The following is a 12755-nucleotide window of genomic DNA, read 5'->3' on the forward strand; positions in this document are numbered from 1 at the left end:
TACTTTGATCAGACTTGTATTCCAAAACACTGTCTGGCAAGAATTAGTTTTTAGTCACAGGTAAGCTGCAGAGATGATGCAGATGAATGACAACAAAGTCTGATCAAACAGTAAATACCGTCCAGAATCAACAGCAATCACATTTGTTTTTTAATCGAGGCAATGGGAACTGAAAGTGGACGTAACTTTCAGCATGTAGTCTATTTAAATAAAATACTTTTATCCCAGGACACGCTGGAGGGACTATGTCTCTCGGCTGGCCTGGGAACGCCTTGGGCTCCCCCTGGAGGAGCTGGAGGAGGTGTCTGGGGAGAGGGACGTCTGGGCGTCTCTGCTGAGTCTGCTGCCCCCGCGACCCGGTCCTGGATAAGCGGAAGACGACGGACGGACGGACGGACGGACTTTTATACAGTTTCATTGAAAATGCAAATACACAGGTAAGATTCATTCAACAGTTACACAACATTCAGCCTTCAACGGGTTAAGTCCAGTTATCAGAGGGGGTCCTAACGATCTAGATTCTCCATCCTGCTGTCTTCTGTGCTCTGCTTCTTTACTGTCTCCTTCCCCCTATGTCCTCCTTGTCTCTTTAGGTCCTGGAAGACCTCTGTGAAGAAGCTTGGCTCAGCATTGAGACGCAGCATGTCAGCACTCAGATGCTCAATGACCTCCAGCGCTCTCTCCCAGAAGACATCACTGCTCGACTCCACTAGGAACGGCTTCGTAGGGTATGAGATCTCGGTACCCAGGTAGGAGTAGGCCAGATAGAGGCAGGCAAGGAAGGTAGCGTGGAGTTCCTGCTGCGAGGCTGTGTTCTCGTCCACCATGTCCCTGCAGAGCAGGTATATGAAGACCAGGCTGGATGGATTTATAAAGCACTGGTTCTAGAGGGAAGAGAGAGGACCACTGAGAGGGAAATATCAGTATAACTGTTGAAACACACACAAATACACAAAGACTGTGCTGGAACAACTGATGTACTTAGGTACTGGTTTTGGACTGCGGACCGGGTAAACTGAAAAAAGAAATTCACAGGAACAAATTATCACTATAAAAATGCTCAGGTGCAGGGATCCACGCCTTAACTAGTCGAGTAAATGAGCACATAAACTTCTAAAACTATCATACAATTATTAATATAGAGATTAGATTAACTTTATCATCCCTCTAGGAGGAAATTAAATAGTTTCAGCAGCAGGACAGGTTAAAGGTCAGCCTCTGGTAAGGTATTATTTGGAAGAATGAATAAATAATACAGTGTCACTGGTTGCCACCTGGATTTAACTAAGCAGACAGGTTTGGATAATTACTGCATGGGGCCATTATGTTTCAGCTGGCAACAAGTTATGTAACCCCAACTGGAGCAATGAGTTGCCCCTCTTTTCTTAAGCAACCATGTCTAAAGACACGTCCTGTGGTCATGGAAAAGATGTCACTCTGTTTCAGAAGAGTCAAATCATTGGCATGCATCAAGCAGAGGAAACATCTAAGGAGATTGGAGAAACTACCAACATTGGGTTAAAAACTGTCCAACGCAAAAGGCTTTGACTCTACCATCATCAATACAAGATCTTGGTGAAAAATGAATGCCACACTGGGTGGAAATAAATCTTGTGACGTTGCAGAAGCTTATCGAAACAAAGCCACAGCGAATGGAGCAGTAATCAAAGCTAAAGGAGGTCCAACCAAATATTAGAGTGTGACCTTTTTTTGGTGGCGACTTTCTTTTTGGCCAGGCGGTGTAGAAACAATAAGTGACCATAAATAAAAAGTGAATGAAATTACAAACAATATAGTACAGAATTATTTAAATATTTACAGTCTGTAAAATACTTTGAAGAAATACATTTGAAAAAAACTGGAAAAACTCGAATATATCAATATTTATACATAAATAGAAAGTGTCTCCAACAGTCCAATAATCTGAGCTCTATATCCAGAGCAGGAAGATGTAAATGAGGTGAATCTGCTGTATTGTTCATGATGATGTCAGCAGCCTAAATGATCATCTCCAACATCTGTGGAGAAGTTCTCTGGTGCTGCTATCTCCTCTCTAGCTTCTGAATGCAGCAGGAACCAGAGCTGCTCACATTCCAGGCTGGTGCTGAAAGCAGAGGGAACGACGCATTGATCTACTGGGAATGTCTGTTGGTTCCCACCGTGATCCCAGAACCAAATCTACCTTTAACACTCCTCTCTTCTCCTCTACCAGCAGGTTCTGCTCCTCTGTCATTTTACCAAACTAAACCTCATTAAACAAGAAGGAGATCACAGTAAAATGCTGAGTTTTAATATAAAATAAATGAATATGAAATAGATGCAGTATGAAAACAACCAGCAGGGAGAGCATACTTAATAATAAGCAACTGAAAATAATGAAGAGCATGTAAATAAGCTACGTTCAAACATGTTGATGGTGTGTGACAATTAATTTCATTTTGTTCATTTTTATGATCATGATTTAGACATTTCTGATTCCAGTCTAAATTCTATTGGTTAATTTTTCTCCACTGATCACTGGGAACACTTTGTTTTGTTTAACAACCAATCACAGCTCTTAGAAGACAGCATCTCACCTAGCAACGGGGTCAACCAACCCTGGCAACAGGGTCAACCACACCCCCTCACTAGGAGAGGAATGTCTGTCGTCTCCTCTCTGAATCACTCTGAAGCTGAGACTCCTTGGCAGGAATGTTTAGGATGAGATCGGAGCTCTCTGAGAGACTCCTCTATAAAAACGGGTCCTGGATTTTTGTTTTAATTAGATAAGGAGAACAAGACTAACACTGAGATCTGTGGAGACAAGCTGTCTCTGCTCTGAGGTCCTCTTTGAATACATCACAAGACAGAACCTGATGGAGAACATGGGTACAAAGACCTGATGGTTCCGTGGAGGCAACCAAACCAAGTCCAAATAGGATTTCTAACTCAACCTGTTTTAAAAAAGAAGCCAATCAGAGTTAGACCAAAACGGTCAGGCCAACTAAAATGGACAGTTTCTGGTTCTGGAGTTACACGCAAAACCAGAACATGAACACTGACCTGCCAGCCCTGCAGCAGCAGTGCTCTGTCCACGTTTCTAAACCAGATGATGATCTGATTGGATGGAAACTCCTTCAGTTTGACACAGCGATGACGCAGGAAGTCTGAAAGACAGCGAAGGAGCTCACCTGTGGAGGCCTGAAGGTTAGAGGAGAAAGGATATGAAGAACATCTGAAGCTAATGCTTTGCTCTGAAGCCGTTTGTATGATCATAGGTGTTATTTTGCACTTCAGGGACATTAGACAGCAGATTTTCCATTGCTGTCATTTCTTCACAGACTGATCAATGTTTGTTTTGACTGACTCCCTGATCAGTTCATTCTTTTATTTATAACATGTTGTGATGATGTCATGTCATTAAGATTTAAATGAGCGGTAAGGACAACATTAAATAATCTAAAAACAACTTTCCTAAAATCCCAAGCTAACTATCTTTCTTAGGATGCTATAACTCAAAATATTCATGATCTAAAACCTGGAGCTTCAGGTCCTTAATAAATTAGCTTTTTTCTGACTTCCTTGTATGGATCAGTGACCTTTGCTGTTAGTAAAGAAAGTCCCAGATTGATCAGTTTAGGTGGGTGAAACTGATGACCCTCAATGTCTCCTCCCACAGTACTGACCTGAACCACCACCCTCCTGATGCACATCTCCTTCTCCTGGATGGTGGGACCAGCCACATGGATGGATCTGTGTCTGATCTTCTGCCTTGTGTTGGGGCCCTCTGAAGATGCCTGCAGATCCACCTTCTTCTTGGACCCTAGGGCCATGAGTCGTTTCTTGCAGTGGAGCGCATGCATCAGACCAGAATATCTCTTCTTCTTCTCCTCCTCCCTGTCATCAGGAACCTCCAGCAGCTTCCTTACCACAAGCTTCTTCTTCAAAGGAGCTGCAGTGGATCGGGAGCTGGGAGAAAGAGAAAGCAGTGTTCCCATGACGACACTGAAGAGAGCTGCAGCAGCCTCTCTGCAGCAGAAGAAGGGGGGAGGAGGATCTTTTGAATGACCTTACAGCGCCCTCTGCAGCAGGACAAACAGACTGCAGCAGATCAGATCTAGAGCAGAATTAGAAACCAGCAGAAGGAACATGTTTCTAGACACTGACTACATTTCTGTCTGCAAAGTCTCAGCAGTTCAAATAGGCTGCAGAGACCAACAAAAATCCCTGACAAGACCCGTAGTTAGTCATAAACAGCCATAGTAACGCCAAGATGTTCAGTTTCTTTACATCTTAGGCCCTTTTTTCAAAGGCTCTACTTGGGCCAACTCCACTCGGCCCGCTTTGTGAGTGTTTCCATTCAACTGTTTTTTCCGTACTGGTACCTAGTTTTTTGGTCCCTGCTCCTGAGCTGGTCCGACGCGGTCTGAGTAGGGACTACATGTGATGTGAACAGACTGCTGTACACTGATTGGCTGTGGGACCCGGAGAACAATTTTATACATAAAAGACATGTACACTCACCGGCCACTTTATTAGGTACACCTTGCTAGTACTGGGTTGGACCCTTTTTGCCTTCAGAACTGCCTTAATCCTTCGTGGCATAGATTCAACAAGGTACTGGAAACATTCCTCAGAGAGTTTGGTCCATATTGACATGATAGCATCACACAGATTTGATGTGTCGGCTCCATCCATGATGAGAATCTCCGGTTCCACCACATCCCAAAGGTGCTCTACTGGATTGAGATTTGGTGACTGTAGAGGCCATTTGAGTCCAGTGAACTCATTGTCATGTTCAAGAAACCAGTCTGAGATGATTCGTGCTTTATGACATGGTGGGTTATCCTGCTGGAAGTAACCATCAGAAGATGGGTACACTGTGGTCATAAAGGGATGGACATGGTCAGCAACAATACTCAGGTAGGCTGTGGCGTTGACACGATGCTCAATTGGTACTAAGGGGCCCAAAGTGTACCAAGAAAATATCCCCCACACCATTACACCACCAGCCAGAACCGTTGATACAAGGCAGGATGGATCCATGCTTTCATGATGTTGATGCCAAATTCTGATCCTACCATCCTAATGTTGCAGCAGAAATCAAGACTCATTAGACCAGGCAATATTTTTCTAATCTTCTATTGTCCAATTTTGGTGAGTCTGTGTGAACTGCAGCCTCAGTTTCCTGTTCTTAGCTGACAGGAGTGGCACCCGGTGTGGTCATCTGCTGCTGTAGCCCATCCGCCTCAAGGTTCAACATGTTGTGTTTTCAGAGATGCTCTTCTGCTTGATTTGGTTGTAACGAATGGTTATTTGAGTTACTGTTGCCTTTCTATCAGCTGGAACCAGTCTGGCGATTCTCCTCTGACCTCTGGCATCAACAAGACATTTGCGCCCAAAGAACTGCTGCTCACTGGATATTTTCTCTTTTTCGGACCATTCTCTGTAAACCCTAGAGATGGTAGTGCGTGAAAATCCCAGTAGATCAGCAGTTTCTGAAATACTCAGACCAGCCCGTCTGGCACCAACAACCATGCTACGTTCAAAGTCACTTAAATCACTTTTCTTCCCCGTTCTGATGCTCGGTTTGAACTGCAGCAGATCATCTTGACCATGTCTACATGCCTAAATGCATTGAGTTGCTGCCATGTGATTGGCTGATTAGAAATTAACGAGCAGTTGGACAGGTGTACTTAATAATGTGGCCGGTGAGTGTATGATTCTTATATATACAATAATACAAGCATTGTTTGTATTTAATTTATGTTTTTATTTTCTATTTATTTATTTATTTTATTGTTTCAAGCAGATTACTTTTATATGAGAATGTCAGACAGCTTCGAGCCACGCCTACAGCCGCCAGCGGGTCAATAGAAACACAACAGGTCCTGAGTGGAGCGGCGCCGTGCAGCCTAAGTAGAGCCAGTGGAACAGGGGCATTAGGGACTAACCCTCCGACCTGCTGCCACTCTGTGCAAGAAGGAGCCAGGTGTGGAAAACCTAATGGGCGGAGCTCCAGACTTACAGACTTCATCTCCAGGTTGGAGCTCCAAAGACTACACAGAATTTCACAAACATCTGTATTTCCATAGATTTACATTATTCTCAATCCAGCAGGCCCTGCAACTCCTGATGTTAGTGGTTGTAAGTGCACTCAAGCAGATTGCAACATCTGCAAGAAAACATCAACAACACCTGGAAACAGATGCATTGGTGGGACAGTTAGATCTGACCATCTGACTTGTAGCAGTAGTTTCTGTAGTAAGCCCCCTATCATCAGTGGTAATCCTACCATTATGCAAGTCCTCTGTCTGCCTTCCAGACTCAAAGATCCAGATCCTACATATCTGCCTGACAGCAGACCAGTTGCTCAAACTCTAGCTATCATCAACTGCCCAGAAAAACCTGTACTGGCAGACATAATCCATGTGGTTCCAGACAGTTCTGTCCACTCAACAGGACAATATGCTGCCAGTGGCTTACCACACCCTTAAAGTCCAGTCGAGTCAAGTTTATTTATTTAGTGCTTTTCACCAACAAGGCAATCAAAGCGCTTAAAGGAGACATATCGTGCAAAATCCCCTTTTTTGGACCTTAAATCCACGTTGTTGTGTACTTGGAATCTGTAGGAGTGCAGAAAAGTTGAATTTAGTCTCTCCAGGTGCTGTGGAGATATCTTCATAATCTGTTTGGGGCGTATTTTTGAGTCCTTTCAGTTTTCTCTATCCAGTCGATGAACTGTTACATCACAGTATTTGCTGCGGAACAACTAAACAAGGTCATGGACTTCCAGCTGACCAATTTTGCATATCCGCCATATTTATTTCTCGTTGTGATTTTGTAGTCCAAGCTCAAGTATGCTGAAGCTGAAAGAGGATAAGTTTGGTTCGGTTGTTAATCCACACAATTCATTACACCGTCCCAGAGCATCAGAACCTCTTCAAAGTGCCTGGTTCCATTTTATTTTTCACAGAAATATTCCTACATCTGTGGGGAAATTTATCTTGGTCTGCATGAAGCTCTTCAAGAATGAGTTCTTCATCAACCTCCTCCAGTATCAAGAAGGCAAGAAAATATCCCACACCACCACCATCCTCTCAAACCATTGATACCAGACAGGATGGGGATGGATCAATGCATTTATTGTTACCACCAAATGCTGACCATCTGAATGTTGCAGATGAAATCCAGACTTATCGGCCCAGGAAATATTTTTTCCAACCTGTTCTGGTCCAGTTCTGTTGAATATGTGAGAACTGTAGCCTGAGTTTCTTGTTCTTAGCTCTAGCCAATCTGCTTCAAGGTTCCACATGTTATGGGTTTAAATAAAGTGTTCTGGAGACACTGGTTGAAACCAGTGGTTTGTCAAGCAAAGGTTGTTTTCTAGCATCTGGAACCAGTCGACCCTTTCTCCTCTGACATCAACAAAACTTCTTTCTCTACTCAGTTGCTGCTTTCTGGATGTTTCTCTTTTTCAGAACATCCTCTGTAAACCTAATAGACGGTTGTTGGTGAAAATCCCAGCAGATCAGCAGGTTCTGAAATAACAATGTCGCCTTTCTTCTCCGTTCTGATGTTCACTTTGAACTTTAGTGAGTCATCTTTGACACATCTAGAGTAGCTGCCGTGTGAAGGGAAAACTGTTTGTGTTGACAAGTAATTGAACAGGTGTACCTAATAAAGTGGATGAGTGTAGTTTAGTTTTATTCATTTAAATATTGTTCCAGCAGGGGGTGCTGTTTAACGGAACAGGAAAAGAAATGTTGCAGAGATTTCTCCATGGAAACTAACATTATTTTTTTAATTGCTTTTATATTTCTCTTGTCATCTGATGCTCAAATTAAATTTAAGGCTGAATTTTAATTGAAGTTTAACCTACAGTAAATACCTGTGATGATGCAGCATTTAACAGCACAGTCTGCTGAATCAGTCAGAATAAGATTCAAGAACAAATCAGGACAGAAACCAGTAAAATGTCTCCATCGGTGAGGTCCAGCCACAGTAGTTATGTTTGTTTAGAACATCTGGATTGAGCTGCAGATGATTTAATAAGATCAGAACCAACAGCAGATTTAAAACCAATCCAGTTCTGACTGCAACGCTGACAGAGGGGAGATGGTAACTTCCTGCTGCATGGTGGCTGACCGAAGGTGGAGGCAGAGCTTTATTGTTTATTTCCTGTTTGTTTGTACGACTAGAAACAAGCTGCCATGTTCTTGAGAGCAATAAGAGTTTGCTTGATGGATGTTTGATGAATGAAAGCTGCAGCAGCTGATCCAGAATCAGATTATCCACCACCCCACCCCACCCACCCCCGTGTCAGTTTGAGGGGGCGGAGCCTGTGGCAGCAGAAGGTTTATTGTCTGTGCAGGGAAGGTCGAGCGAGCTCCACAAAGACTGCTGCTGTGGGGGAGAGAGAGACAAAGAGGGGGAGTTCAACTCTCTTTCTTTCTTCGTGTGGGGGAGGAGAGGGGGAGGATTAACCGGCTCATCTGCAAAACACGTTTACACACACACACACACACTTGATCCCAACACACAATAACACGGCTGCAGAGCAAGGCTTCATCTGGATCAGCATCAGCAGCAGCAGCAGCATCCTTGACTTCAAGAGACAAAGAGGCAGACAGAGAGGAGGAGGAGGAGGAGGGAATCTTCATCATTTGAGGACACACACAGGAAGAGAGACACAGGGACAGACACGACCACATACCAGGGCGCAGAGAACGGCCTTCAGCAGCCTCCTTCAGTCATGGCCGACCACAGGTTCCTGCTGCTGTGTGTCTGACTGTGTGGGTTGATCAGGGTGGGTGTGTTCGCTCTGTTCGCTCGTCTCTCTGTGTGTGTGAGAGTGTGTGGTATGGGGAACGCAGAGAGCATGGAGAGCCAGCTGGCCGTGATCCGGTCCAGAGCCGCCCCGGTTCGACTGCCGATGCCCGACCCTGCTGAACTGGAGGAGAGGTTTTCCATCGCACTGGTGAGTGCACCACACTGGAAGAACAAGAATCTGCAGATTATTATCTATTATACATGCATGGGAAATACATTCGAAATACCCTGCAAGCATACATGTGATACATAGTGAATCCACACAACATGGAGATATATGTGCTGTGTGCAGAGACAACATCATATTAAGAGTTAGGTCCATTGAGAACTACATGGTCTGATAGACGCTACAGTGTTTACATGGGTTTGGGACTTGGGTCTATGGAAGACTCTTTAATAGTCTATGTGGTCTCTAGGGTTTCATAGACGCTACAGTGTTTACAGTAATTCGGTTAGATTTATTTATTTTCTCCAATTTACAACATGTCATCTCATTTTACAAGCAAAACAGGTCCAATTCATGTTCAACTATACAGAATAAATCGAATTCACTTCAATCCAATCAGACTGACAGATTCAAATCAATGACTCTGTCCAATCTGACCCTAGATGTACTACAAGAATGTCTGATTCAGATTACAATGCCAACTGGTCAGCAGTTACCTACGTAAAGAAGCCTAGTCGATGCATCGAGTCACTGATGTTGCAACAATCCCTCCAGCTGACCAAGCATGTAGCAACAGTGGGAAGGAACAGTTCCATTAATAGGAATCAACCTCCTGTACAATCAGAACAAGTTTAAGCAGTTGTCTTCAACAACCTACTGGGTTTGAGATGACAGAAAGCAAAAAGAAAAACACAAAACACTGGTCCACCAGGGCTTCCTATGAGAGTCAAAAGTACACAGAGCTGATGGCAGGATTAGCTCAGTTAGTGGTCCAGTCTGGGAAGTAAAAAAGAGAATGTTTGAACCCTAAGAACTATGGGATGTTAAACAGAAAGAGTACACATAGCTGGTAGGAACAATAGCTCCTTCAATGGATCTGTCTCAGAAAGAAAAAAGGTCAAAGACATTAACTATTGGAGCAATTGTACCATAAATGGGAAAAGAAGATAGAGAACTACAGAGATAGCTCAGGATAACCTAAGCCACTCTAACTATAAGCTTTATCAAAAAGGAAAGTTTTAATCCTAGCCTTAAAAGTAGACAGGGTGTCTGCCTCACGGACTAAAACTGGGAGCTGGTTCCACAGGAGAGGAGCCTGATAACTAAAGGATCTGCCTCCCATTCTACTTCTAGAGACTCTAGGAACCACCAGTAAACCTGCAGTCTGAGAACAAAGTGCTCTGTTAGGAACATATGGACCAATCAGATCTCTGATGTATGATGGAGCTAGATCATTAAAGGCTTTATATGTGAGGAGGAGAATTTTAAATTCTATTCTGGATTTAACAGGGAGCCAATGAAGGGAAGCTAAAATAGGAGAAATATGATCTCTCTTTTTAATTTTCATCAGAACTCTTGCTGCAGCATTTTGAATCAGCTGAAGGCTTTTAACTGCATTTTGTGGACATCCTGATAGTAAAGAATTACAATAGTCCAGCCTTGAAGTAACAAATGCATGGACTAGTTTTTCAGCGTCACTCCTGGACAGGATATTTCTAATTTTGGCAATGTTCCGGAGGTGAAAGAAGGAAATCCTAGAAACCTGTTTAATATGGGATTTAAATGACATGTCCTAGTCAAAGATTACACCAAGGTTTTTTACTTTATTACCGGAGGTCAAGTTAGTGGCACACAGCATAAGATGGTCTGCTTCAAAAATTACTTCTTTGTTGAATTTAAAAGCAGAGAACATTACTTTTACTAAGTGGAACAAGTTTTATTTTATAGAAAATAAAATTGACCCAAGTACTGAACCCTGTGGTACTCCACAATTAACCCTGGAGTTTAAAGATGATTTATCATTTACATGAACAAACTGGAATCTGTCAGACAGATAAGATTTAAACCAGCCTAGTGCTGTTCCCCTGATCCCTACAACATATTCCAGCCTTTTTAAGAGAATATTATGGTCGACTGGATCAAATGCAGCACTGAGATCTAACAGAACCAGTACAGACACAAGTCCATTATCTGAGGCCATAAGAATATCATTAGTGACTTTCAGCAGAGTTGTTTCAGTGCTATGATGAGCTCTGAAACCTGACTGAAACTCTTCAAACAGGTCATTGCTGTATAAATGTTCACACATTTGATTAGCAACAATTTTCTCAAGAATTTTAGATAAGAATGGAAGATTGGATATAGGTCTGTAATTTTTCATGTCATCTCGATCAAGCGAAGGTTTCTTAAGTAAAGGTTTAATTACAGCTAACTTAAAAGCCTGTGGTTCTGATCCATTTACTAAAGATAGATTAATCATATCTAAAATGGGGCTGGTAATCAGAGGGAACACTTCCTTCAATAATTTGGTTGGGATTGGGTCTAACATACAAGTTGAAGGTTTAGATGAAGCTAATATTTCTGATAACTCAGGAAGCTCCACAGGATCAAAACAGTCCAAACACAAATCAGGTTCTACGGTTATTTCCAATGTTGTCTCACTTGCTGAGGATGAAGTAATCATCTTCGGGAGTATGTCAAAGATTTTCTTTTTAATAGAATCAATTTTATTTAAGAAGAATCCCATAAAGTCATGGCTGCTAAGAGCTAAGGGAATGGATGGCTCAACAGAGCTATGACTCTGTGTAAGTTTAGCAACTGTACTAAAGAGAAACCTAGGATTATTCTTGTTCTCTTCTATTAATGATGAGAAATAAGCTGTTCTAGCTTGGTGAAGTGTCTTTTTATACAACAGTAGGCTATTTTTCCAGATTAAGTAGTAATCCTCTAGGTGTGTAGAGCACCATTTTCTCTCCAATTTTCTAACATTGAGGAAATTAAAAATGGAACAGATTCTTTAAAGGTTGTTATGGCATTGCCTGATAATGATCTACTATAATGACATTTTTGAGGTGTGGAGAACTCAGTTAAATTAAACTCAAAGGTTATTAAAAATGGTTAGACAGGAAAGAGTTATGAGGATGTTGTTATTTCTTCACACCTACTGCCATCCAGAGTATGAAGACAGGAGAGGGTATGTCTGTGCATGTTTTGGGCTAAGCAATTTAACTCCAAGATACTATTAAAGTCTATGGTAAATTCACTGAAATGTTAATTCTTTCCACAGAGTGCCAGCCTGTCTAAAACTCTCATTAAGCAGAGGAATGTTAATATTTCCTACTTTGAAATAAAATTAAATATTTATTTCTAACATGTAAACAACAAATGTCAAAAGAAAATATGTCATAAAAATGAAATCAGAATAATAATCAAACCTTAATTTTCAGTCCAAATACTAATAAAGGTTTATTTAATATTTAGCACTAAATTAGATAAGAAATCTGAAAACTGATCCAAAAGCTCAGATTGTGGGCCTCGTGGAACATCCAAAACAACAAACAGATTTGGTTTTAGTGCTTCACAATTAGAAAGAGAAAAGACATTTAGAAATTATAAAGAATTGTATATTATTAGAACTATTACTTGGCCTAGGATTAATCAATAAATCTGACTGAAAGATGGCTTCTACTCGTCTTCCTCGCTCTGTAGTTTGAGATATGTGAAAATTTTAATAATTAGGAGTTGAGTCATTTATAGTAACATAACCTTCTTGCTGCAGCCAGGTGCCTTCATTCATTCATTCATCTTCTATACCGCTTCTTCCATAGTGGGTCACGGGGGAGCTGGTGCCTATCTCCAGCAGTCTATGGGCGAGAGGCAGGGTACACCCTGGACAGGTCGCAAATGCAGCCAGGTGCCTGTGAGACAAAATAAATCCATCTGGTTAGTACAAATCAAGTCAGTAAATTACATGGTCTTTGGACCCTGTGTTGTCAGC

The 12755-nt window shown here is 42.0% G+C and overlaps 2 protein-coding genes across 4 annotated transcripts in view; one reads left to right on the top strand and one right to left on the bottom strand.

Moving 5' to 3' along the window:
- On the bottom strand, positions 1–8833 carry LOC124861381 (cyclin-dependent kinase 5 activator 2-like). Of its 3 annotated transcripts, XM_047355076.1 has the most exons (4): positions 8696–8833; positions 3666–3948; positions 3043–3180; positions 1–884 (listed from the first exon to the last, which is right to left on the bottom strand). In XM_047355076.1, exons 2-4 carry the CDS (start codon positions 3840–3842, stop codon positions 507–509), a joined length of 693 nt encoding a protein of 230 aa, XP_047211032.1. In that variant the 5' UTR covers positions 3843–3948; positions 8696–8833; the 3' UTR covers positions 1–506. The 3 variants fall into 3 exon arrangements, with proteins under 3 accessions (XP_047211032.1, XP_047211031.1, XP_047211033.1); XM_047355075.1 differs by lacking the exon at positions 8696–8833 and having other exon boundaries at positions 3666–4547; XM_047355077.1 differs by lacking the exons at positions 3043–3180; positions 8696–8833 and having other exon boundaries at positions 3666–4554.
- fmnl2b (formin-like 2b) overlaps positions 8827–12755 on the top strand; it is a 25025-nt gene continuing 21096 nt past the window's right edge. The window contains exon 1 of the mRNA XM_047355066.1: positions 8827–8959. Within this exon, the coding sequence (XP_047211022.1) occupies positions 8843–8959 (117 nt within the window). The 5' untranslated portion in view covers positions 8827–8842. The remainder of the gene's footprint in view (positions 8960–12755) is intronic.

Source organism: Girardinichthys multiradiatus, chromosome 24 (genome assembly GCF_021462225.1).
Source record: "Girardinichthys multiradiatus isolate DD_20200921_A chromosome 24, DD_fGirMul_XY1, whole genome shotgun sequence".
In the NCBI taxonomy this organism is placed as follows: Eukaryota; Metazoa; Chordata; class Actinopteri; order Cyprinodontiformes; family Goodeidae; genus Girardinichthys; species Girardinichthys multiradiatus.